We start from the raw sequence: 26179 nt of genomic DNA, 5'->3' as shown, positions 1-26179 counted from the left end.
ACTAATAGAAAGGTAATCCATTAATCCATTTTGAGTACTAGTTCTGTTCTGAGCTTTTGTGCTTTCCGTAATTAAAGGTAATTTGCTTAAGTATCTGACATCTCCATTACAAAATGCTCTCCAGTTCGCAGGAGGCCCCAGGAGGCCTATGAAGGACAATTCCAGGAATGTGGCTGCAGCAAAACCAAAGGAGCTGCAGGCAGTCGCATTTAGGGAACTGTGGTCTTATTTCAAGAAACAATGCTTAGAGGCAGTAGACAGATGATAAGGTCACACACTTCACCACAAGAGATGGAGACTACGACTCACCAAAAGTCCCTTTCCAAAAACCTTGGGACTTAGAGGAAGAAAACACCTGACATGTGTCATAATAAAATATGTTTGTGTTATAGTTTACAGTGTGTGATTGCAGAAATAGGAAAATACAGAACACAAGGGAATGTAATTTGAGTACAGCCCAGCCATATCAATAGGAAAATCATAAGTGTGTATAAATAAATCATTACTGAATGCATGCTATATATTTAAGTATTTAGTACATTAAGTATTTACTAAGCCATTGCACTAAACATAATACACCAAAATAATACCGTTAAGATTCCCAACACAACTTAAATGGTAATCTTTTTAATTAATGGAGATATTTTAAAACAGATAATCATTTACTCTAATCTTAGAGTTGTCACGAAAGTAAATGATTCTTTTAAAGATGCTTATTGCGTACTTAAGATATGTCAGATAATTGCTAAGGGTTTTATATGGACTATGTTATTTTATTCTCATAAAGTGGCAATATTATCCCTATTGTACAGATAAAGAGCTAAGAGGATAAACCCATATCTGCCTGACTCCAGTGCTGTTGAGTATCACTTACCCAAAATGCTTAGGACCAGAAATTCAGAATTCAGATTTTTTTTTTAATGTAGGGATATTTGCATAAACATAATGAGATAAAGATATTTCATTATGTTGGACCCAAGTCTAAACATGACATTCATTTATGTTTCATATGTGCCTTATACACATAACTTTAAGGCCATTTTATACACTTTTAAATAATTTTGTACATGAAACAAAGTTTTGACTACCACCCATCACATGAGGTCAGGCCTGGAACTTTCCACCTGTGGCATCGTATTGGCACTGAAAAGCTTTCAGATTTTGGAGAATTTTGGATTTCAGATTTTTGGATTAGGGACACTCAGCCTGTAATAACATCTTACCTTGGCTGCCCTTCTTTCCCTTTCTTCCTTTCCTACTTTTCTATCACTTCCTGAGATCACCTACTGCATTAGTTTGCTAGGGCTGTCATAACAAAAACCGCAGACTGGGTGGCTGGGTGGCTTAAACGATAGAATTTATTTTCTCACAGTTCTGGAGGCTGGGAAGTCCAAGATGATGGTGTTGGCAGGCTTGGTTCCTTCTGAGGCCTCTCTCCTTGACTTACAGTCAGCTGCCTTCTTGTGTCTTCACATGGTCATCTCTTTGTGTGCACATGTGTTGGGGTGTCTCTCTGTGTCCAAACTCCTCTTCTTACAAGAATACCAGTCAGACTGGATTAAGGCCCACGACTGGATTAAGGCCCACCCTAAGGACCTCATTTTAACTTAGTAACCTTTTAGAAGACCTTTGGGTCTTCAATTTATTGGTGGGGGGGACACAATTCAGTGCAAAACACCTATCAAACCACCTCACTTGAAATTTTGTTTCAGCATTGGCCTGGGAAACACAAGATAAAACATGGAGGATACTGTTTGACACATAGTACTAAATACTTTTTAAGCATTTTTTGTGGGTCTGGTCCACTGACAGTGTATTCTCTTAGTTTTCATTTATCTTAAAATACCTTTTATTTCCCTTTTATTCTTTTTTTATTCCCTTTTGTTCTTGAAGGATTTTTAAAAAGAGACTTTATTTTTTAGAGAAGTTTAAGTTCACAGTAAAATTGAACAGAAGATACAGAGAGTTCCCAGATACCTCCTGCCCCCACACATACGTAGACTCCCCCATTATCAACATCCCCCATCCGATGGGTACATATGTTACAATTATTGAACTTACATTGATACATTATTATCTCCGACAGTCCACAGTTTACATTAGCATTCACTTGGTGGTGTACATTCTATAGGTTTTGACAAATGTATAATGACATGTATCTACCATTATAGTATCACACAGAGTATTTCCACTGCCCTAAAAAATGTTCTGTTTTCTACCTATTCATCCCTGCCTCCCTACCTAATTCCTGGCAACCACTGATCTTTTTACGCTTCTGTATTTTTGCCTTTTCCGGAATGTCATATACTGTAGTTGGAATCATACATTATGTAGCCTTTCAGATTAGCTTCTTTCACTTGGCAATATGCATTTAAGTTTTCTCCATATCTTTATATGGCTTGATAGCTCATTTCTTTTTAGCACTGAATATTTCATAGTTGATATTTCACAGTCATTTTATCCATTCACCTACTAAAGGACTTATTGGTTTCTTCCAGTTTTCAGCAATTATGAGTAAAGCTGCAATAAACATCTTTGTGCATGTTTTTGCATGAACATAGTTTTCAACTCCTTTGGGTAAATATCGAAAAGTACAATTGCTGGATCATATGGTAAGAGTATGTTTAGACTTTAAAGAAACCACCAAACTGTCTTCCAGAGTTGCTCTACCATTTTGCATTCTTACAAGCAATAAATGAAAGTTCCTGTGGCTTCATATTCTCATCAGTATTTAGTGTCATCTATTTGTAGTAGTAACTCATTGTTTTAATTGGCATTTCCTTAGGGATATTCTTGCTATATGTAAAATGTGAGATACAGGTGCTCCTCAACTTACCGTGGAGTTATAAACCCATGATAAATTTATCTGTGATGGATTTAACCCATGGCAAACCCATTACAAATCAAAAATATCACAAGTCAAAAATGCATGCACTACTACCCAATAAAGCCATAGTAAAGTCAAAGAATCACAAGTTGAAACATCATATGTAGGCAACCATATGTACTTTTACTAGATATGAAATAGATACAGAATTCTAAGTTTCATCCTTTTAGTGCTTTAAACATATGATTCATTACCTTGTGGCTTCTAGTAAGAAGTCAGCTGTTTATGTGTCATTGTTATCCTGTCTACAATGTACTGCTTTTTCTGGCTCTTTTAAAGACTTTTTACTTTTGTTTTCAGTAGTTTCATTACAATGTGCCTAGATGTAGTTCTCTTTGCACTTATTCTGCTTAGAGTTTGCCAAAATCATATATTTCACCAAATTCAGAAAACACTTTGGCCATTATCTCTTTAAATGTTTGGTCATTCTCTCTCTACTGGGACTCCAGTTACACATATTTAAACCTCTTAATGTTGTTTAATAAGTCACTGGGACCCTGCTCATTTTCTCCCAGGTTTTCTTCTCTGTTTTTTTCAAATTGGATAATTTCTATTGATCTATTTTCAAGGGTACTAGTTCTTTCTTCTTTTATCTCCAATCTGCAGTTAAGCCTATCTAGTGAATTTTTAAATATCAGATACTTTAATATCTAGCTCTATAATTTCCATTTGGTTATTTCTTTTTTTTTTTTTGAGACAGAGTCTTGCTCTGTCACCCAGGCTGCAGTGCAGTGGCACAATCTTGGCTCACTGCCACCTCTAAGTCCTGGGTTTAAGCGAGTCCTGTGCCTCAGCCTTCCAAGTAGCTGGAATTGCAGGTGCCTGCCACCATGCCCAGCTAATTGTTGTATTTTTAGTAGAGACGGGGTTTTACCATGTAGGCCAGTGCCACCAGACCCAGCTAATTTTTGTATTTTTAGTAGAGATGGGGTTTCACCATGTAGGCCAGTCTGGTCTTGAACTCCTGGCCTCAAGTGATCCGCCTGCCTTGGCCTTCCAAGGTGCTGGGTTTACAGGCATGAGCCACTGTGCCTGGCCTTTTGTGGGTGCAAGAAATCCTCTTGCCTCAGCCCCCAAGTAGCTGGGACTACAGTCATGCACCACCATGCCTAGCTAATTTTTTGTATTTTTAGTAGAGACAGGGTTTTGCCACGTTGCCCAGTCTGGTCTCAAATTTCTGAGCTTAAGCAATCTGCCCACCCCAGCCTCCCAAAGTACTGGGAATTACAGGCATGAGCCACTGCATCCGGCCTGGTTATTTCTTTATGGTTTGTTTCTCTGCTGAGATTTCCTATATGTTCATTCATTTAAATTATGTTTTCTTTTACATCCTTAGGTATAGTTATAATAACTGCCTTAAAATCCTTGCTAATTACAATATATGAAGCATTCTGTGGTTGGTCTCTAGTGATTGTCTTTTCCTTAGAGTGTTGGTCATATTTTCCTCTTTCTTCTTATGTCTAGTAATTTGGGGTTGTATCCTGGACATGGTCAGTGAATGATAAATTGGAGAAACTCTGAACTCTGTTATGTTCTTCTCAAGAGTATTAATTTTTGTTGTAGTAGACAGATAACTTGGCAGAACTCAAACTCCAAACTCTACCCCCTCTATGTTGGGCAGTAGCTGAAATCTTTGTTCCATTCTTTTAGCCATGTATGGGCTTCTCAGGTTCTGCCCTGCACAGGGATAGTGCAGGAGTCAGCCAGATTTTCAAGTAGATTTTATATTCACAAACTGGGGCTCCTCTTCTATGGCTCTCTCCTTTCTAGAATCTTCTCCATCACATTCCAGCTGTGGTTGCTCCAAACTCTGACTCTTAATACATAACCTGTATGATTATGAGTCTGTGAGCATTAGCTACCCGGTGCAAGCCTTGCCCACCCTTAGGTAAAGAGTCACGAGAAAGGGAAAAACACACCCAATGACTTTCTTTTCCTCTAAATTTGATTCCTTTCCATTTTCTGCCTACTTTGGTCCCTTCTCAATGCCTTCATATTGTTTTTTTTAAAATACTTTGTTCAGAGTTTGTAAGTATTACTTGTGGTGTGGTTGCTCTGATACATGCTACTCTCCCATTAATGGAAGTAGAACCTCATTTTTTTTTTTTTTTTTTGAGACGGTCTCACTCTTGTTGCCCAGGCTGGAGTACAATGGTGTGATCTCGGTTCACTGCAACCTCCCGGGTTCAAGCGATTCTCCCGCCTCAGCCTTCCAAGTAGCTAGAATTACATGTGCTCGCCACCATGCCTGGCTAGTTTTTTGTATTTTTAGTAGAGATGGGCTTTCACCATGTTGGCCAGGCTGATCTCGAACTTCTGAGCTCAAGCAATCCACCTGCCTTGGCCTCCCAAATTGCTGGGATTATAGGTGTGAGCCACCGCGCCTGGCCAGAACCTTGTTTTTTTAACCAAGAAAAGTCTGCTCTGTATTTAGACATTTGTATCATATTTATATATTTAAATCAACCTGATTGCTCCAGGTTATGATGTTATGCTTTGGTTTTTTTGTTTTTGTTTTTAATCTTTTAGAGATAAACTTTTTGAAAGGAGGACTATGTTCCCCCTCATGTTGTGGTGTTCTTTTCTAACTTCTCTGCTGGAAAAAGTAACCAGGTAACCTCTTCTCCAGAACCTCCACACTAATAGGACTTTTACTTGTTCTGATTTACCCTTCAATTCTATTTCTGTGGATAAGCAAGTAGAAACATTATAGACTAGAGATTTTTTTTTCCAAGGTTAAGGACATTGCTGGGAACATTTCCAAGCATCACATTCAATTATTCTCTTTTTATTGATGAGGATTTTGTCCAGCGTTTTTCTGGAGGTTTGAACAGTAAGTTTCTGAGTTAAGGGGATTTGAGTTCACATCCAGTGTCATAATCTGAAAGGAAAAAGGATTGTCGTTCTGGGACATATGCCAGAGGAGCTGGTAAACACTGCAGAGGGACCCAACCAGGCCACATAGTCAACTCAGTCAAGAAGCCTTTATGTGCCAAACTATGCTGGCCTAGGGGAAAAGACATTACAGTATACTACAAATGGCTTTTAAAAAACAGTTTTATTAAGATATAATTTACATATCAAATTATATATTTTTGAACAATGAATAATATCTGAATGAATGAATAAAGAGCTCTTTAAACAACTCTCTCAGTAACTACTCAATTGCAGATAAAGAGGGAAATGGTGCCTTCATCTCCTCCTCCCAAGTACAATGATTGGAGATGCCCTTGTACATATTCAAAGTCTGTGGTGGCATAAAACATGGGTGAGTTTCTAGCCTAGAATGATGAGTTTAAAAATGAAAAGAATAGAGATTCAGCACTCAAGGAACTCATTTGGAAGCTGCCTTTCATCAAGCCTTCTTCAGATGAGAAGAAATCATCTCTGCTTTTTTTCTGGTCAAGTCTATATACAGCAGATATATAGAGCAGTTATTTCTCTAACTCCAGCAGCTAAATTCCAGACCTAATCATTAATTATCTCCATTGCTATGCCTTTTTCTTGATATCTGGTCTTAACAATAGAGCTACAAGAGACAAAGGCAGTCACACATGGTTGAATTCTCCATCATCAAACTAATTTTATTTTAGAGTTTGCAAAAGAGAGGCATTTATCACGTGGAACATTTGAAAAGTAACAAAATAAAATCTTACCAGATTTGGCAATCTGTAAGTCACTTATTTTTTTTTCTTTTTTTGGAGATGGAGTCTCACTCTGTCGCTCAGGCTGGAGTGCAGTAGCGTGATCTCGGCTCACTGCAACCTCTGCCTACCAATTGATCCAATTTGGTTCAAGCAATTCTCCTTCCTCAGCCTCTCAATTCTCCTGCCTCAGCCTCCCAGCCTCCCAAGTAGCTGGGATTACAGGCGCCAGTCACCACACCCAGCTAATTTTTGTATTTTTAGTAGAGATGAAGTTTCACCATGTTGGCCAGGCTGGTCCTGAACTCCTTACCTCAGGTGATCTGCTCGCCTCAGCCTCCCAAAGTGCTGGGATTACAGGCATGAGCCACCGTGCCCGGCTTTAAGTCACTTCCAATAATAATTATTCCTCATTATGTAGCTTAAATGTTTCCTTCTCCTTAACAACTTTCCTAACTCTGTTCACCTCACTCCCTGACTCAGGCACCATTTTCTGTGCTCCCTGTGCATATTTACTTTAGATTACTTATGACATTACATGAAAAGTGCCTATTTACTTACCTCTCTTCCCCATTAGACAATCTGCTCCTTGAGGATATACTCTGTCTCTCACTTGACTTTGTATCTTGGCCCTTAGGTCAGTACCTGGAATAAAATATATACTCAACACATGCTTGTTGAATAAATAAACGAATACAAGACATGACTAATATAGGAACATTAACTAACATGTTAAGTAAACAGACCATGTCCACAAAAATTTCAAGGGAAAGATTTTAGAAGCAAATATGATGTGACATCTCTGAAACTGACTTTCTTTCTCTTGTAATTTGTGCTTGCAATTAAAATTTGTACCTGGACTTTTAAAAGACATTTCTGTGATAAGTCACGATGACTATGGCATTTGCCATCATTTAACAGATCAGAAATGCAAGGCTTGTCCCTTAAAGGAAATCATTTTTGAACTGTGGCTTCTTCATAGTAAAAAAAAGATTCTACTAAAATCTTTAGAAATGTAAAAGAAAATATTTAGTCTAGTAACCCTTTCTCTAATTATTCATGATGTGCTACATAATCAACTCTATTCATTTCTCTCTCAGAATGTTGTCACTGATTAGAAAAGAGAGAGGTTGAGGCCAGGCACAGTGGCTCACACCTGTAATCCCAGCACTTTGGGAGGTGGAAGTGAGAGGACTGCTTGAGCCCAGGAGTTTGAGACCAGCCTGGGCAACATAGTGAGAGTCCATCTCTATTTAAAAAAAATTTTTTTAAAGAGGGGTTGGAATGTATGACTGGGAACCTGTTTAACTTACTATGAGGTTAATATTGGATACTTAGTTCTGATAATTCGCTGGTCTCAGTTATTACATCTCACTTTTCCTCATAGCAGTGCCATTCCTAAGTTATGTTTTGCTTTAGACTCTGGGGAAAAATATACTTCTGATCATCCAGCAAACCTTTATCTACTGTCACCATGTCAATATAAAACCAGTGTCAGCAGCAGGGCTGAGAAGCTGGATTTTTAATAGTAGTGGTAGTGGTGGGGCCAAAAGATACGGCCTGAAAATAGGATTATTTTCCTTTCTGGAAAGAACTTAACCCCATCCTTTCATTTCCCAAAAGGTTTACTTTTAAAAGTGAGATGCTGGTTTTTGTCCCAGAATAGTAAGCCAACCACTTCCCACTCAATTTCCCAGCAGATAATTCTGTATTACCAGCATGTTCTGTGGAGGAAATTCAGTTTCTGGGTAGAAAGGGAAGTCCTCTAAGGAAATGGGGAGGAAAGACGTGAGATAAGAAAAATCTTTCTTTTTTTCCTTTTTTTTTTTTTTTTTATTAAATAGGGACAGGGACTCACTATGTTGCCCAGACTGGTCTCGAACTCCTAGGCTCAGGGGATCCTCCTTCCTTGGCGTCCTAAAGTCCTGGGATTACAGGCATGAGCCACCATGCCCTGCCAAGTTTGTTTGTTTGTTTGTGATGGAGCCTCACTCTGTCACCCAGGCTGGAGTACAGTGGCACGATCTTAGCTCACTGCAACTTCTGCCTCCCAGGTTCAAGCGATTCTCCTGCCTCAGCCTCCAGAGTAGCTGGAATTACATGTGCAAGCCACCATGCCAAGCTAATTTTTGTATTTTTAGTAGAGATGGGGTTTCACTATGTTGGCCAGGCTGGTCTTGAACTCCTGACCTCAAGTGATCCACCTGCCTCGTCTTCCAGAGTACTGGGATTACAGGCATGAGCCACCGCACCTGGGCCAAGTTTTTTTTGTTTTTTTTTTTTTTTTAAGGAAGTGTTGATGGAAGAAACAAATGAAGTTGTAAATGTTGGCAAGTAAAAAAGCAAGCAACAGGCAAGGTGCAGTGGCTCACACCTATAATCTCAGCACTTCGGTAGGCCAAGAAGGGTGGATCACTTGAGCTCAGGAGTGTGAAACCAGCCTGGGCAACATAGCAAAACTCTATCTCCACCAAAAATACAAAAATCAACTGGGTGTGGTGGCTCATGCCTATAGTCCCAGCTACTTGTGGGGCTAAGGCAGGAGGATTGCTTGAACCCAGGAGGTCAAGGCTGCAGTGAGCTATGACCATGCCACAGCACTCTAGCCTAAGTGACAAAGTGAGACCCTGAGGTCCTGTCCCAAAAAAAAAAAAAAAAAGGAAGAAGAAAAAAAAAAAAAAACAAAGAGAAGGAGAAGAAATTAGATGATAGGTATTATGTTACATAAACTGTTTAAAGATAAGGGAAAGACGTTTTTTTCAGTTCTCCCCACCATTAAAAGATGTATAATGTAGGGGGTTCTATAGCAATGGTATCTAGCTCAGGTGCCAGGCCATCTTAGGTTTAAATCCTCACTCTGTTGGGAGGCCAAGGCAGGCAGTTCACTTGACAGGAGTTTGAGACCAGCCTGGCCAACACGGTGAAACCCCATCTCTACTAAAAATACAAAAACTGGCCAGGCGTGGTGGTGCATGGCTATAATCCCAGCTCCTAGAGAGGCTGAGGCACGAGAATCACTTGAACCCAGGAGGCACAGGTTGCAGTGAGCCAAGATCGTGCCATTTCACTCCAGCCTGGGTGACAGAGAGACATGGTCTCAAAAAAATAATAATAATAAATAAATAAATCCTCACTCTGCCACTTGCTAGGCTTCTCAGAGCCTCAGTTTCTTCATTCGTAAATGGGGTGATAATAGTAGTTTCTACTTTGAAGTGTTTTTTGTTTTTGTTTTTTTGTTTTTGTTTTTTTTTTTTTGAAATGGAGTCTCGCTCTGTTGCCCAGGCTGGAATGCAGTGGCGCAGTCTCAGCTCACTGCAACCTCCGCCTCCCGAGTTCAAGAAATTCTCCTGCCTCAGCCTCTTGAGTAGCTGGGACTATAGGCATGCGCCACCATGCCCAGCTAATTTTTGTATTTTTAGGAGACATGTGGTTTCACCATGTTGGCCAGGCTGCTCTCGAACTCCTGACCTCAGGTGATCCACCCACCTCGGCCTCCCAAAGTGCTGGGATTACAGGCGTCAGCCAGCGCGCCCGGCCTGAAGTGTTGTTTTAAAGATTAAATGAGATAATTTACATGATGATATTTGCATAGTATTCAACAAATATTGGCCATTATTATTGTTTTTAGGTATTCTGCCATGTGGTCCTTAAACATTGATAGTCCCCTTTTTATTTCATTTCCTTGGAAGTGAAAAGATTGTAAAGGAAGAGGCACAAATCCATGAACTGAAGTTTCTTGAGAGTAAGGACTGTATCTAATTTATTATTGTATTTCCACTACCTAGCATAGTGCTTAGCAGAGAGTAAATATTTGTTAAGGAAATGGAAGAACCAGTAATATAAAACATAACTTTGATTATAAGTGTTATGGTTGAATTGTGTCCCCTCAAATTCCTATGTTGAAGTTCCTGCCTCCAGTACTTCAGAATGTGACCTTGTTTGGAAATAGGGTTATTGATATAATTAAGGTAAGGTCATGCTAGAATAGGATGGGCCCCTAATCTAATATGACTGGTGTTTTTATTTTATTTATTTTGTATTTATTTATTTATTTATTTATTTTGGGGATGGAGTCTTCCTCTGTCGCCCAGGCTGGAGTGCAGTGGCACTATCTCGGCTCACCACAACCTCCGCCGCACAGGTTCAAGCGATTCTCCTGCCTCAGCCTCCCGAGTAGCTGGGATTACAGGCATGTGCTGCCACACCTGGCTAATTTTGTGTTTCAGTAGAGATAGGGTTTCGCCATGTTGGTCAGGCTGGTCTCGAACTCCTGACCTCAGGTGATCCACCTGCCTCGGTCTCCCAAAGTGTTGGGATTACAGGTGTGAGCCACCACCCCTGGCCTGCTGTTTTTATTAAAAGGGGAAATTTGGGGACAAACATGCACACTAGGGAGAACGCCACGTGAAGATGGAGGCAGAAGGTAATGCATCTGCAAGCCAAGAAAGAGGGAAAGATTGTCAACAAAGCACAAGGAGCTAAGGGAGAGGCATGAAGCAAATTCTTTCTCACAGCCCTCAGAAGAAACAAACCCTGTCAACACCTTGATCTTGAACTTCTAGCCTCCAGAACTATGAGACAAACTATTCCTGTTGTTTAAGCGACCCAGTTTGTGATACTTTGTTATGGCAACCCTACCAAACTAAGACAAGTCAGTACTATCATCATCTTCATATGCTGTGATTTTGACTGGTTTAAATCTAGTCTGAAAGAGAAGATTTTGTCTGTATTATTTTATATAAGCAGGCATTATTCAAACCAAACAAAAGCAAGCATAAAGCGAGAATCTCTTTGGTTAGGCACAATTCTAAAAAGTTATCTAAGTAAGCTTTTTGGGGACCAGCATCATATTACTAAGTTCTGTGCCAGGAACATGCTTAATTCCTGACGTAAATGCTAAATTGGTAGATACAGCAAGCAGACTGAGAACAACAACAGAACAGTTTTCATTGTTTAATTTTACTCGAGTCAAAATTCTGTAACCACCTTTAATACTATTACAAAAATATTGTAAAAGGTTTACAGGGCAGCTAACACAAGTAAACAAAGCTTCTGATTATGGCAGTATTTCCTTTTAATTCTAACAGACTATAAATGTAACAATAAACTATAAAGGGCCGGGCACAGTGGTTCACACCTGTAATCCCAGCACTTTGGGAGGCCGAGGTGGGTGGATCACCTGAGGTCAGGAGTTCGAGACCAGCTTGGCCAACATGGTGAAACCCCATCTCTACTAAAAATACAAAAATTAGCCGGGCATGGTGGCGGGAGCCTGTAGTCCAGCTGTTCGGGAGGCTGAGGCAGGAGAATCACTTGAACTCAGGAGGCAGAGGTTGCAGTGAGCTGAGATGGAGCCACTGCACTCCAGCCTGGATGACAGAGCCAGACTCCATCTCAAAAAAAAAAAAAAAAAACTATAAAGAACAGTCTAACTTTTTGACTTAATCCTTTTGTTGCATTGAATCGCATTTGAATTAAGCAGATGCTTGGGTAGAGCATTATATAGATTTGACATTGATATGAAATTAGAAAAGTTAAAGTATTTTCATGAATATTCTAACTTCAAGGGGCATAATGCCGAAGAGTGCCCAGCAAGTGGTTATCTATAGAAGACAGTCAATAGGTACTGAACGAATGAATGAAAAAAATGAATGGATTAAGAGGGCAGATTACTTTAGAAAAAACTGTGTTACCTAGGAGTAATTAACAGGAATTTTTGTGGAGTAATAATTGTCCTGGAATCAGGTTTGTTATCTCCATCCTTTTTAGGGAAAACTAGAGGACTCAAAGAGACAGCCAGTCAGAAAGAACATAAGAAACTTAAGAGAACATCTGGTTAGAGATGCATTATTAAATTCAGCACTAATTCTATAGAGTCTATCATTGAAAAATCATCAAACTGTTAATGCTAGAAAGGTAGAATATTCCAGCCCAATGCAGCCGATAGACTGCTGAAACAAACACAGTGACACAGTGTGGCTTCCTTAATATCTTTTTTTTTTTTTTTTTTTGAGATGGAGTCTCGCTCTGTCACCCAGGCTGGAGTGCAGTGGCGCAATCTCGGCTCACTGCAAGCTCCGCCTCCCGGGTTCACGCCATTCTCCTGCCTCAGCCTCTCCGAGTAGCTGGGACTACAGGCGCCCGCCACCACGCCCGGCTAATTTTTTGTGTTTTTAGTAGAGACGGGGTTTCACCGTGGTCTCGATCTCCTGACCTTGTGATCCGCCCGCCTCGGCCTCCCAAAGTGCTGGGATTACAAGCATGAGCCACCGTGCCCGGCGGCTTCCTTAATATCTAAGAGACCTGCAGAGCTAGTTAGACAATAAGTTTCTGAGATTTAAAACAAGTCTTACCATGAATAGAAACTCATAATGAAATGATGGATTTCCGTGTTGTAGAACTCTTTAGCATCAGAAAAAGATTCAAAGTTTCTGAGAAGATTCACTTTGCAAATATTTTAGCACAATTACTCATTATATTAGCATTCTTGTCTATCATAGAAAAACATGTGTTATTTAAAACCCAGAATGACTATAGCTGCTTCATTCTTCTAAGGTGGAGTGGCTGAATTCTATCAATGGGAAAATTCCTCTCTACGTTGTTTCTTTCCATTTGCAGAGGCAGGTAGAAGAAGAAGAAAACAGAGATTGAAATTTCAAAGTTTGGTTTTTTGTTTGTTTTGAGACAGAGTCTCACTCTGTCATCCAGGCTGGAGTGCAGTGGCGCAATCTCAGTTCACTGCAGCCTCTGCCTCCCACGTTCAAGCAATTCTCGTGCCTCAGTCTCCCGGGTAGCTGGGATTACAGGCGTGCGCCACCACAACTGGCTAATTTTTTTTATTTTTAATAGACATGAGGTTTCACGATGTTGGTCAAGCTGGTCTCAAACTCCTGGCCTCAAATAATCTGCCCACCTTGGCCTTCCAAAGTGCTGGGATTACAGGCGTTTAGCCACTGTGCCGGGTCTAAATTTCTGCCAATAATTCTGTGCCCCAGAAAAGTAAGACCCAAAGTAGATGGCCTCTAATTTAGCAGAGCATGTGATGAGTTTGTTTGTTTGTTTGTTTGTTTGTTTTTGAGACGGAGTCTCGCTCTGTCACCCAGGCTGGAGTGCAGTGGCACGATCTCGGCTCCGCCTCCAGGGTTCACGCCATTCTCCTGCGTCAGCCTCCTGAGTAGCTGGGACTACAGGCGCCCACCACCATGCCGGGCTAATTTTTTGAATTTTTTAGTAGAGACGGAGTTTCACCGTGTTAGCCAGGATGGTCTCAATCTCCTGACCTCGTGATCCGCCTGCCTCGGCCTCCCAAAGTTCTGGGATTACAGGCATGAGCTACCGCGCCAGGCTCATGTGATGAGTTTTGATATGCAAAAGTAAACCAGAGTCCCTAAGTAGGTGGAAAACTAAATTAATTAGAAAAATAAGCTGTGAGAATTGTGAAGTGCTTTTTCCTGAAGATATTAGCCTGGAGAATGAAACCAGATATTGACGACCATGGAAGATGACCAGTAAAAAATTCCAGTAGATGGAATTGCTGAGGATGTCAAAAACAAGAATGTTTAACGATTCATTTTAAGATGTTTCACCAGAGTAATATAAAATCTATTCCCTCCGTCTGAATCTTCAATAAAATTTAACACACACAAAGTTTAGTGTGTATTATGGGAGTGGATTTTTTTTTAAATAAATTGAGATAAAGAAGTCATGTTCCACAGCTGGATCTGCACAATGTTCAAGAGTTCAGTATCAGGAAGTTGGATTTGGAGAAAGTCATTCTGAGGAAATTCAAAGAAATATCGAGAGGATATTAGATCTTTTGCCAACTGTGAGATGAGGATTAACTCAGTTTTTGATATGTTCAAGGGCAGAATCTATCAATTAAGATGACTTTGGTTGCAAGTAACAGAAAACCTTAATTCAACTTGACTTAAATAATAAGAGAGTTTAATATCTTCATAACAGGAAGTATGGAGGAAGGGCAGGAAATATGGAGGAAGGGTTGATTGACGTCAAGGACACAGATTCTTTCAATATGTTCCTCTGACATTTCCAGCTGAGAGCAAAATGGCTATAGCTGTGCCTGTCAACACATCCACATAGAACATCCAGAGGAAGGAAAGAGGCCATTTATTAACATCTCCTTTTGAAAAATGTGGAAAACTTTTCAAGAAGCAACTCAACAGAGTTTCTTACACATCTAATTGGCCAGAGCTATATCACATGCCTGCCATTAAACCATTCTTTTGGCAAGAGGGATTGCTCCTATTCTGAAACACCTTAATTGTCTTAGACCAATCAGGATTTACTTCTTAGTGTCACCTTTACTTGAGTCACAAGGGGGATAAGTCGATACCTAACAAAATCAGGGTTTTAGGTATGTAGTGTGACCTCCACTGATATTTGAGTCTCAAGGAAAACAATACATTGCAGGATGATTGTGTTAATATGTATGTGAAATATTGTGTATTTATCTTAGAGGAATTTTGGAAAGCATTTATGTAAACTACTTGGATTGGACAACTTGAAATAATATTAAGGCTAGTTTTATTAGTAGTTATATAGTCATAAATAATGGTTTCAGTGGTTTTTTCAACAGAAAACTTCTTTTATTTATATGAAAATAAGAGAAACAGAGCCTCAAAGTTGATTTTTCCCTAGTATAAAGGAGTTAGAACACATTTAAAATGTGTTCAGTTTAAGATATCACATTTTATGAAAACTGACAAAACTAGAATGTGTCACAGAAATCATATACTATGAGGATTAGAAAAATAAGCTGGAAATGTTTAACTTGGGAAAAAAGTGTTTGGAAGAATATAAGAGAATCTTCATTTGTTTGAAGAGTTGGTGTGTGGAATAGAATATAAACTTATTCTGAGTAGCTCCAAAGGTTAGAAGAAGGACAAATGTCTGGAAATTACAGTGAGATATTCTTCAGTTCAAAATAACATAGACCTATCTAAAATAATTAAAGCTGCCCCTGAGTTTTCTCATAAAATATTGATTTCCCCACTGGAAATTTCCAAGAAGACCCTATATGGCCATCTAGCAGCAATGTTGTTGAGAGATTCTTGCTTTGGGTGGGAAACCAGACCAGGTCAAAGTGACTTTGTAAGCATGGTCTGCAACCTACTATGAGGTAGGTTGTGGTTAACCTATGAGCCATGATGGTTAATTTTATGTGTCATCTTGACTGAGCCATAAAATGCCCAAACAGTTGGTTGATTATTATTCTGGGTGTGTCTGTGAGGTTGGTGCTGGATGAGATTAACATTTGAATCAGAAGACTGAATAAAGCAAGTTGTCCTATCTACTATGGGTAGCCCTTGTCCAAACAGTTGAAGGCCTGAATAGAAGAGAAGACTGACCCTCCCTCAAGTAAGAGGGAACTCCTGTCTGACTGCTTTGAACTGGGACATTAATCTTTCCTCTTCTAGTCTTGAATAGAAACATTGGCTGTTTCTGGGTCTTGAGCCAGCTGTTTTTCAGACTGGAACTTACGCCATCGGCTCTCCTGGTTCTCAGGCTCTCAGGCTCAGACAAACTACACATTGGCTCTCCTGGGTCTCCAGCTCATTACCTGCAGATCTCGGGACTTCTCAGCCTCAATTATTGCATGAGCCAATCTTTTTTCCTCTCTCTCTCTATTGGTTCTGTTTCTCTGCAGAACCCTATGACATGGGCTGAGAACTTCTTCCAAAGCAAGTTCTTTCTTCAGTTCTTATAGATAAACTGAGTATGTTCTCTAGATTATTGTTTTTACTTCCTGCGGGGCTTTGAGAATGACCAGAATTACGGCTCTACTTCAATTTTTATTATTTCATTCATCATCACAGAATTCTTTTTACCAGAAAATTGAAACAGGTAAGCTACAGGGTCTTTGGCCCTACCCCCAAGAATCATGGTAAACAATTTTTTTTTTTAGAAATTCTCTCAAGAAAACCACTTCGAAAGTCTCCTACAACTTCAAAATCTCATTATTACATTTACTTATTGCTTCCAATTGTTTTTCTTCCTTTGGGACTTCTAGCTGTATTTTTTGTGCTCAAAAAAAATAAAAAAGTTTAAGCACAAAGAGTCAGAAGTAGAATAGAAGGAACAGAGTTACAGATTGTATTTTTAAACAACAATAAAATGGTTATTTTTAAATAACCATTTCAAAAATACAGAGACATTTTGGATTTTGACTTCAAGTTTCATTTAATAAAATTTAGCAAATAAAAGAATGCTAGTGTATTAAACACCTACGTGTAGTTAAATTTTTAGTTTAACATTGAGAAACCTCATGTACATTCAAAAGGAACAGACAATTCTAATCTCATTCTTTTGACAGTGATTAGTTTGTGGCTCATAGCAAGAACAAAGGCGAAAATGAAACTATTATTCTGTGCTGTATAAATCTACTCCACCCTGATGACTTCTGCTGAGCATGGAGGTGGAACCGGGTGAATGGTGGTACACAGATAACATTCCAGTTGCTATATTTGTGCACACACTAAAGGGTGTGCCCACAATTTTCTATCTAGGTTTAAAGGCAAATTAGAAGATTCCAGACTTAATACCAAAAAAGCACTAAAAAAAATCAAAATCCAAGATAGAATTATGCAGTACTTATGAGATGCCATACGGAATGAACTATTGAATAAGTTAAAATCCAAATTTCATCAAATTATATAACTGCAGAATATAATCATTTTGTAAACTGTATTGAGCTTTAAAAATACATACTTTCTTGTTTCAGGGTGATTTGCATAGAGTTGCCTACTGTCATTATTTTAAGTTTGAGTCTTTCAGGAGAAAAATAAAATTTTTATTCCTTTCTAAAATGTTGGTATTTATACCAGTGCAAATTGACTCTAGTGGTTTGCTTTCTATCAACAATTACGTGACATACCCAAGTTCTTCTCAGCCTCATACTCTATGAAAATGTCAAGTATTCGCTACATCATGGGCTATACTGTCTTCAGTGCTTCTCTGTTATCTTCTACATCTCCAAATTATGAGGTTTACTTAATGTCATAATTTTTCCCTTCTTTGGGATTGTCAGGATCCTCTCCTTTGTTCACTGCGGTGGATAGAATAATGTCTGTTGCCTTCCTCAATGTTGTCTATGTTCTACTCCCTGGAACCTGAGACTATGTTAGATTATATAGGAAAGGAATGAATGTTGGAAATGGAATTAAGGTTGATAATCAGCTGACTTTAAAATAGGAAGTTATCCTGGATTATCCTATAATCACAAGAATCCTTAAAAGTGGAAGAGGGAATTGGAGAACCAGAGAAGTGGCAGCATGGGAAGGGCTTGTATTGGCCTAGTATTGCTGGATTTGAAAGTGAAGGAAGGAGGCCATGAGCCAAGGAAATCAGGCAGCCTCTAGGCTACACCCTGCTGATACTGATCTGAGCCCAGTAAGATCCATGTTGGACTTTTTAATTCAATAAAGAACTCTAAGATAATACACTTTTTGTTGTTTTAAGCCATTAAGTTTGTAGTAATTGATCACAGCAGCAATAGAAAACTAATATATTTGGTTTTTGTTGTTATTGTTTGTTTGTTTTTTAAGATGTAGTCTCGCTCTGTTGCCCAGGCTGGAGTGCAATGGCACAATCTTGGCTCACTGCCACCTCTGCCTCCCGGGTTCAAGCAATTCTCCTGCCTCAGCATTCTGAGTAGCTGGGACTACAGGCGCGTGCCACCATGCCTGGCTAATTTTCGTATTTTTAGTAGAGACAGGGTTTTACCATGTTCACCAGGCTGGTCCCAAACTCTTGACCTCATGTGATCCACCTGCCTTGGCCTCCCAAAGTGTTGGGATTACAGGAGTGAGCCAGGGCGCCTGGCCCTAATATATTTGTTTTGTTTTTGGCCTTTCCTCTACACTGATTCCTCTTCTATTGAAATCCTTAATAGCCTTCAGGCCAAATCCAAGGATCATAGAACATGTTCATCCTCCCTTGACTCCTTTATTTTTGTCAAAAAAATTAATTAAGGAAACTACTGAATAACCCTGAAATCAACAAAGGTTGCCATTGTTATAAAGGTACATAGGTATGCAACTTTTAAAAATTGACCTAGAAACAAGGACATAAGTGAAATGCCATTTGCCTATAGTTCTAAAGCCTTTCAATAATTTATTTAATGCCTATAAAATATTCAGCACAGCACCCTAGGGAAATTAAAAATTGGGACAATACGGCCGGGTGGCTCACGCTTGTAATCCCAGCACTTTGGGAGGCCGAGGCGGGCGGATTACGAGGTCAGGAGATCGAGACCACGGTGAAACCCCGTCTCTACTAAAAATACAAAAAAAATCAGCCGGGCGTGGTGGCGGGGGCCTGTAGTCCCAGCTACTCGGAGAGGCTGAGGCAGGAGAATGGCGTGAGCCCAGGAGGCGGAGCTTGCAGTGAGCTGAGATCGCGCCACTGCACTCCAGCCTGGGTGACAGAGCCAGACTCCGTCTCAAAAAAAAAAAAAAAAAAATTGGGACAATACATATGGCAAAGTTCTTGGGAATACACAAAAGGCACCTGTGTTGATCAAGTGACTGCTGACAAGAGAAGACATAGGGATTGAGAGAGACAAGAAGTGAAGAGCAGATGGAGCAGGAGTTAGAGGAAGTTTAAGGGATGATTTTTGGGAAAGAAGAAAAAGAAAAGGATAGAAAACAAAGAGAGGAAGAGAATGTGGCAAAGATAAGATCTCTCAGGAGATCTGGTCTCTTGACCATAATAAGTACCCAACAAGTATTTACAGAATGACTGATTTGAGGGACTCTGATTTCTTCCAAGAGGAAAGACAGGAAATAAGCTAATTCTATTCGACATACGTTTTAGACATGATTACAGTCTAAACAAAATTTTACATTTTCTAGAATTTCATTCTATATTACAGAAGTTTATTAATTCTGTACGAATTCTCAGTAACTACCGATAAGGGTTTCCAATGCTTTCCTTCAGAAAGCATTCAGATTTGGAGTGTAAACGAATGCTTTTAATTACTCTTTGACTCATTACATAAAAGACTTTGGGCTTGTAACTGAAGAAGTTATATAATTAAAACAACCAATACTCACTCTGAGTATTACTTGATTGTCAGAAATACTGAGTCAGGGTTCATTTTATACCAAAGTCAAGCCTGCCATGAGCTTAATGATTAAGTCAGATCTAAAAATCCTTCCCATCAGGCCGGGCGCAGTGGCTCACGCCTGTAATCCCAGCACTTTGGGAGGCCGAGGCGGGCGGATCACAAGGTCAGGAGATCGAGACCATCCTGGCTAACACGGTGAAACCCCCGTCTCTACTAAAAATACAAAAAATTAGCCGGGCGAGGTGGCGGGTGCCTGTAGTCCCAGCTACGCGGGAGGCTGAGGCAGGAGAATGGCGTGAACCCCGGGGGGCGGAGCCTGCAGTGAGCCGAGATCGCGCCACTGCACTCCAGCCTGGGTGAAAGAGCGAGACTCCGTCTCAAAAAAAAAAAAAAAAAAAAAAAAAATCCTTCCCATCACTGCAGAACATATAGACAATTTCAGTCCAACATGTCAGAAATCTCACTTTCAGAAAAGTTGTCACCTTTTCTTTACGCTCCAGCCCTCCAGCCCCTTTAATGTGCTATCCAAGAAAGCAGTGAAGGAGAATCACAGGATAATTGTGCTGTAGACGGGGAGAATAACCAGGCCAGAGATCAGGAGGACTGGAGGCCCCCAGGGGAAGAGCTGTAGGAAAAGGGAGACCCCATAGATAATATGATGAAATATTTGGAAAGCATTAGGAACATCTGGATAGAAAATTAGATAAGTCAAACAATAAGGCAGATACCAAAGCCAAACAAAAATCTTTAAAAGGAAATGCAGTCATACTTCTCTATTAAGCTGTGCAGTGAATCATATTTACATCACCATCAGGTGGGAACACTGGTTATTATTTTATCAGAAAATAATGATGTTATCCAATTGGGAGAATGGGGAAAGTTGTGGGGACAGTGATAACAGAGCCAAATCTCTGTCTATCCAATTGTCTATCGAAACAGGAAATCAACGGATTGGAGCCTACTGGGCTTGAGAGCCCCGCTGAGGAGTCCGGAGGAGGTTGAGACGCAACTACGGCCGTGTCCCCTCCCGGTCCCCGGCCACATGGAGAGCAGGGCGACGCTGAAGCAGCCCACGGAGCTCGAGGCGACGCTGCTGAGCCTGGTTCCCCAAAGCGGCCGCGCCACTCCCCGCTTCCCCGCCCGGCTCCGGGCCCCATTCCCTGGGACGCAGAGCCACCGCTGCCGCTTCAGACGCAGACCCAACCGCGACCCTGCAGCAGCCTGCCCCGCCTGGCCGCCAGAGGCACCTTCCAACTCCGAAGCACATTTTTCAACATATAATAGAATAATTATCAGAGGTGGACACATTTAGAAGTTGTTCTTAATCAGAGGGCAGCTTGTGCTTAGGTAAGCCAGCTTCAGTCCTCAGCACTCAGCGCTCCAGGTTTCTCCCGGGTGAAGATGAACCAGCCCACTTTGGCCCTCCGGCAAGTTGGAACAATATGTACACATCTCTTAAACTATGAAGAGAAGATTTGGGAGGAGTATGAGCAAATCCTCTATACCAAACTAGCAGAGCAATACGAGTCGTTTGTGAAATTCACACATGATCAGATTATGCGACCATGTGGGACAAGCCCAACAAACTATGTGTCTTGAAACTTTTTGTTGCAGATCTTGGTACCAGGTTTGACCTGAAGGCATGGTTGCTATACATTTTTTGCAACTGTTTGATATCACATTTCAGCTCCAACTTTGCATCCTGAGAACATCCAACGTTTCTGCAGGTCCATTTTATACGACTTGAAAGACCTTAAAGCTTTCTGGTTGCCACAAGTATATCTTTCTTTTCTGTTCATCCAGTAAATAGTCATACCCTACTGTGACAGATTTTTCCAAACAAAAATACCTGGAGCAGCAGTGTAGCAAAATATGCTTTCAGTGGCACTCAACAAACGGAGTTTCCCCAAGCACAGTTCTGTAAGAAGTGTGTGTGAGAGTGCGTATGTGTCTGTACATTTACTTTAGATTATGGTTTGTATTGTGCAAATTTTTTTGATCCGGGGATTCTGGCTGTGGATTTGATGCAGAAAATTATGGTTAAAAACTTATGGTCTACAGAAGATCCTTAATGCTTTGTGACTGTATACATTGTAACAGTGGATTGTTTTATGTGTAGGTATTATTGTTAAATATGGGGACTGTTTCCAGGCACAAAATAGGAATCATAAATTAGGATGCAGGCTGGGTAAGGTGGCTCATGCCTGTAATCCCAGCACTTTGGGAGGAGGCCGAGCTGGACGGATCGCTTGAGGAGAGTTCGTGACCAGCCTGGCCTACGTGGAGAAACCCTGTCCCTACTAAAAATATAAAAATTAGTTGGACATGGTGGCGAGCGCCTGTAATCCCAGCTTCTCGAGAGGCTGAGGCAGGAGATCACTTGAACCAGGGAGGCAGAGGTTGCATTGAGCCCAGATTGTGCCACTGCACTCCACCCTGGGTGACAGAGTAAGATTCCATCTCAAAAAAAAAAAAAAGTGAGGATGGCCATTGGCTGTGGTTGTGACAATACAGTGAAAGTCTGTTGTCTTAGATATACAAATACATAGGAGAAATTAGAACAAACTGGAGACCGGCCTTTGACACATGGACTCTGCCTAGCCGTGTTAGAAAAATATTTAACTCCAAGCCTTAAAATTCCCAAATGGAGTTGGTGCTTACCTCATTCACACAATCAAAGAGTTCACTGGGTCCTGAACCTCTAAAGGGAAAAGGTCTCCCCTGGAGCAGGAGCATCAGGGTGTGCTCGGGGGCATAACAGAGGTGAGTGCTGGGCTGAGGCAGGCTCCCCTGGCACTGCTAGTTGCAGGAGCACTTTACCTTTGTATCAGTTATTAAAAACAAAATTTGAATCCTTTGGTCAGGTTCCCCCAAATTATTTCGAGGTAGCCATGTTTAAGTGCTTGAGCTTTTGTGTTGGCAACCCCCTGCCCAAGGTTGCTAATAGGGTATTCTGCCCCTCAGCTGAGGCACAGAAAGTAGCCTCTTTTGTGAGGACTTGGGAGTTAAGTATACATTTATTTTTTTACCATGATTTGTTCAGGACCACATTTTACAAGATACCTTGTTTCCTTTATTATTGTTTCTGGAAAGTCCTATTCATATTATTTTATTTGAATATAGAATATAGTTTTTTTTTTAATGAGGGCTTATTTTGGAAAATTCTGAGCTTAATTCAAATTTATGCCAATACCTTCCCAAATAAGGTAATAGTCAAAGACAGATGTTCTGATCAAATGGCTTAGAGATAGTCCTGGAATATTCACATTCAAAGATTCCTTATTAATGAATGTCTTTAACTTAAATCTACCCAATAATTGCAACATGGTTCTTTATACATTTTCATTATATGGTGTTAACAAGCTTCACTGCAAACAAATAAATTACTTATTTGTTTACTTTGTCTTCTTAAAAAAACAGAAAGTCAACATATGATGTCTAAAATTGATAAAATAGGCTGGGCGCCATGGTGCATGCCTGCAGTCCCAGCGCTGTGGGAGGCCGAGGCAGGTGGATTGCTTGAACCCAGGAGTTTGAGACCAGCCTGGGCAACATGGCTAAACTTTGTCTCTACAAAAAGTACAAAAAATTAGCCAGATGTGGTAGTGTGTGCCCGTAGCTCCAGGTACTTGGAAGGCTAAGATGGGAGAACTGCTTGAGTCCGGGAGGTGGAGGTTGCAGTGAGCCAAGACCGCACCACTGCGCTCCATCCTGGGCAACGGAGTGAGACCGTCTCAAAAATAAAATAAAACTGGTAAAATAAGAAGTGACCATGTAAGCCTATTATTGAGAAGGATGAAGAAAAATACTAGAAGAAACAGATACAAAAGGTAAAAATACTTGCCTTGGAGAGAGGGATTTTTCAATAGTATTTTTTAATTTATGTATATCAATTTGATAATGATAATTATTTATTACAATAGGCTGAACAATGAATACCCTCACCTAAAGATGTTTATGTCCTAAGGCCCAGGGCCTGTGAATATATTACTTTAAAGGCAAAAGGATTTGGCACATGTGATTAAGTTACAGATTTTGAGATGGGGAAATTCTCTTGGACCATTTGGTAAACCCAGTGTAATCACAAGAGACCTTCTATGAGGGAGGCAAGACAGTCAGAGTTGGAAAGGAGATATGATGATGGAAGCAGAAGATGGAGTGATGAGACTGCTGGCTTTGGAGATGGAAGAAGGCCACAAGTCGAGGACTGAGCAGCCTCTAGAAGCTGGAAGAGGCAAAGAATAGTATTCTCCCCTAGAGCAGTGGTCCCCAACCTTTTTGGCATCAGGAGCTGGTTTTGTGGAAGAAAATTTTTCCATGGACGGGTGGCTAGCGGGGATAGTTTTGGGATGAAACTGTTCCACCTTAGATCATCAGGCATTAGTTAGATTCTCACAAGGAGTACACAACTTAGATCCCTCGCATGCCCAGTTCACAATAGGGTTTTGCTCCTATGAGAATCTAATGCTACTGCTAAACTGATGGAAGGTGGAGCTCTGGTGGTAATAATGCTGGCTAGCCCGCCGCTCACTTCCTGCTGTACCACCGGGTTCCTAACAGGCCATAGACTTGTACGGGTTCGTGGCCCAGGGGGTTGGGGACCCCTGCCCTAGAGCCTTCAGAAGGAACACAGTCCTGCCAATCCATTTTAGACTTTGGCCTCTAGAGCTGTAAAATAAAACTTTTTTTTGTTTGTTTTAAACCACTAAATTTGCATTAATTTGCTATAGCAGCAATAGGTGACATAAATTTATTTAGAAAATAAAACCACCAGTTGTAGAATGTTAAATAAGAAAAATAAAACATGGTAAGACATGAATTATAGAAAACATGCCATCTGCTGACAGAGTAATTCAAAATGAAGGAATAATCTGAATTAGAAAGGGATGACAATTTCAATATATTTATCATGGTTTTGTGAATACTCACTATGCATTAGGACAAAGTTAGGTAACTTAAAGCTAGTCTCTTGTGAGTCAGTGCGTAGCTACATTCTAATATTATTTACCACGTGTACTTTTTCTTATTCCCACCTCCCTTTTTTTCTTTCCCATTCCTCAGTGTATCATCTCTGTTCCTGTCATTGATACTCAGTTGGGGTAGCCACCTGGCTCGCATTACAATGATTCTGTCATATCCTGGAATTGTCTCTGTATCAGTCAGAGCTCTCCAGACACAGATACATAGATATATCTATAGCTGTCTAGATTTATTTTAATGAATTGGTTCACATAATTGTGGAGACTGGCAAATCCAAAATCCACAGATCCACAGGGCAGGCTGGAAGCTCTGCACGAGTTGACACTGCAATCTTGAGGCAGAGTTTCTTCTTCTCCAGGAAACCTCTGTTTTTGCTTATGAGGCCTTCAATTGATTGGATGAGGTCGACCTACACTATTGTGGGTATTCTCCTTTACTTAAAGTGAACTGATTGCAGGTGTTAACCACATATACAAAATGCCTTCACGTCCATACTTAGAGTTTGATTAAATAGCTGGTTACCACAGCCCAGCCAAGTTGATCCATAAAATTAACCATCACAGGCCCCTTGAGGGGTGGGTGGCGGGCATCATGGTTGTGCCCCATGACTGTCTCCTGGCTCATAGATCACTAGTCTAATAGTGGACACATGACTCCCACCAAACCATTCAGAGCCCCAACCCAGGATTTACTAAAGAAACTGGAAAAACAAAACCGAAAGACATCTAGCCCTCTCTGGTGTGGTGGCAGCCATGAGGTATGAGGATTGGGGGATGTCAGTGGCCATATGGACAGTCAGTCATTCTGAAATGGAGGAGACTGAAGCAAACCTATGAAACAGAGACAAGATTTGGAGGAAGAGTCCTGGTTCCAGTTATCACTGAGGCCCAGATATATTCCTGCATTTTCAGTTGTTGAATTTTTTCAGTTTTATGATCTGCTGTCTTATGATTTCCTTCCCCAACCCCTTTTGATTAACAGACAGTGTCTTGCTCCGTTGCCCAGGCTGGAGTGCTGTGGTGCAATCATAGCTCACTGTAACCTTGAACTCCTGAGCTCAACCAGTCCCTCATGCCTCAGCCTCCTGAGTAGCTGGGAGTAGAGCTGTGGGCCCTCATGCTCGGCTAATTTTTTTTTTTTTTAAATAAATGAGGCCAGGCACTGTGGCTCACACCTGTAATCCCATCACTTTAGGAGGCCAAGGTGGGAGGATTACTTGAGGTCAGGAGTTCGAGATCAGCCTGGCCAACAGGATGACACCCCATCTCCACTAAAAATACAAAAATTACCTGGGCATGGTGGCATGCACCTGTGGTCCCAGCTATTCAGGGGGCTGAGGCAGGAGAATTGTTTGAACCCAGGAGGCGGAGGTTGCAGTGAGCAGAGATCACGCCACTGCACTCCAGCCTGGGTGACAGAGCGAGACTCCATCTCAAAAACGAAAACAAAACAGGGTTGTGCTAAGTTGCCTAGGCTGGTCTCAAACTCCTGGCCTCAAACAATCCTCCCACCTCAGCCTCCCAAAGTGCTGGGATTATAGGCATGAGCCACCACACTGGTCTTTCATTCCCTTTTTAAATT

At 40.7% G+C, this 26179-nt stretch overlaps 1 protein-coding gene and 1 long non-coding RNA gene across 5 annotated transcripts in view; one reads left to right on the top strand and one right to left on the bottom strand.

Moving 5' to 3' along the window:
- Nucleotides 1-23008, top strand: part of YAE1 (YAE1 maturation factor of ABCE1) — a 49196-nt gene extending 26188 nt beyond the window's left edge. The window contains exon 3 of the mRNA XM_055293364.2: nt 20558-23008. Within this exon, the coding sequence (XP_055149339.1) occupies nt 20558-20930 (373 nt within the window). The 3' untranslated portion in view covers nt 20931-23008. The remainder of the gene's footprint in view (nt 1-20557) is intronic.
- The window catches only part of LOC129490007 (uncharacterized), a 28567-nt gene continuing 8314 nt past the window's right edge, over nt 5927-26179 (bottom strand). For 2 of the 4 annotated variants that reach the window (XR_010113710.1, XR_008660139.2), the window contains exons 3-4: nt 7093-7176; nt 5927-6168 (exon numbers count right to left, since the gene is read on the bottom strand). This is a non-coding gene — a long non-coding RNA (uncharacterized lncRNA). Of the gene's footprint in view, nt 7177-26179 lie in introns of all 4 variants that reach the window. The other 2 variants (XR_010113709.1, XR_010113708.1) reach the window with 2 other exon arrangements.

This window comes from Symphalangus syndactylus, chromosome 9 (genome assembly GCF_028878055.3).
Source record: "Symphalangus syndactylus isolate Jambi chromosome 9, NHGRI_mSymSyn1-v2.1_pri, whole genome shotgun sequence".
NCBI classification, from domain to species: domain Eukaryota; kingdom Metazoa; phylum Chordata; class Mammalia; order Primates; family Hylobatidae; genus Symphalangus; species Symphalangus syndactylus.
The sequence above is the reverse complement of the archived record's forward strand: the minus strand, read 5'-3'. Positions and strand labels throughout refer to the sequence as shown.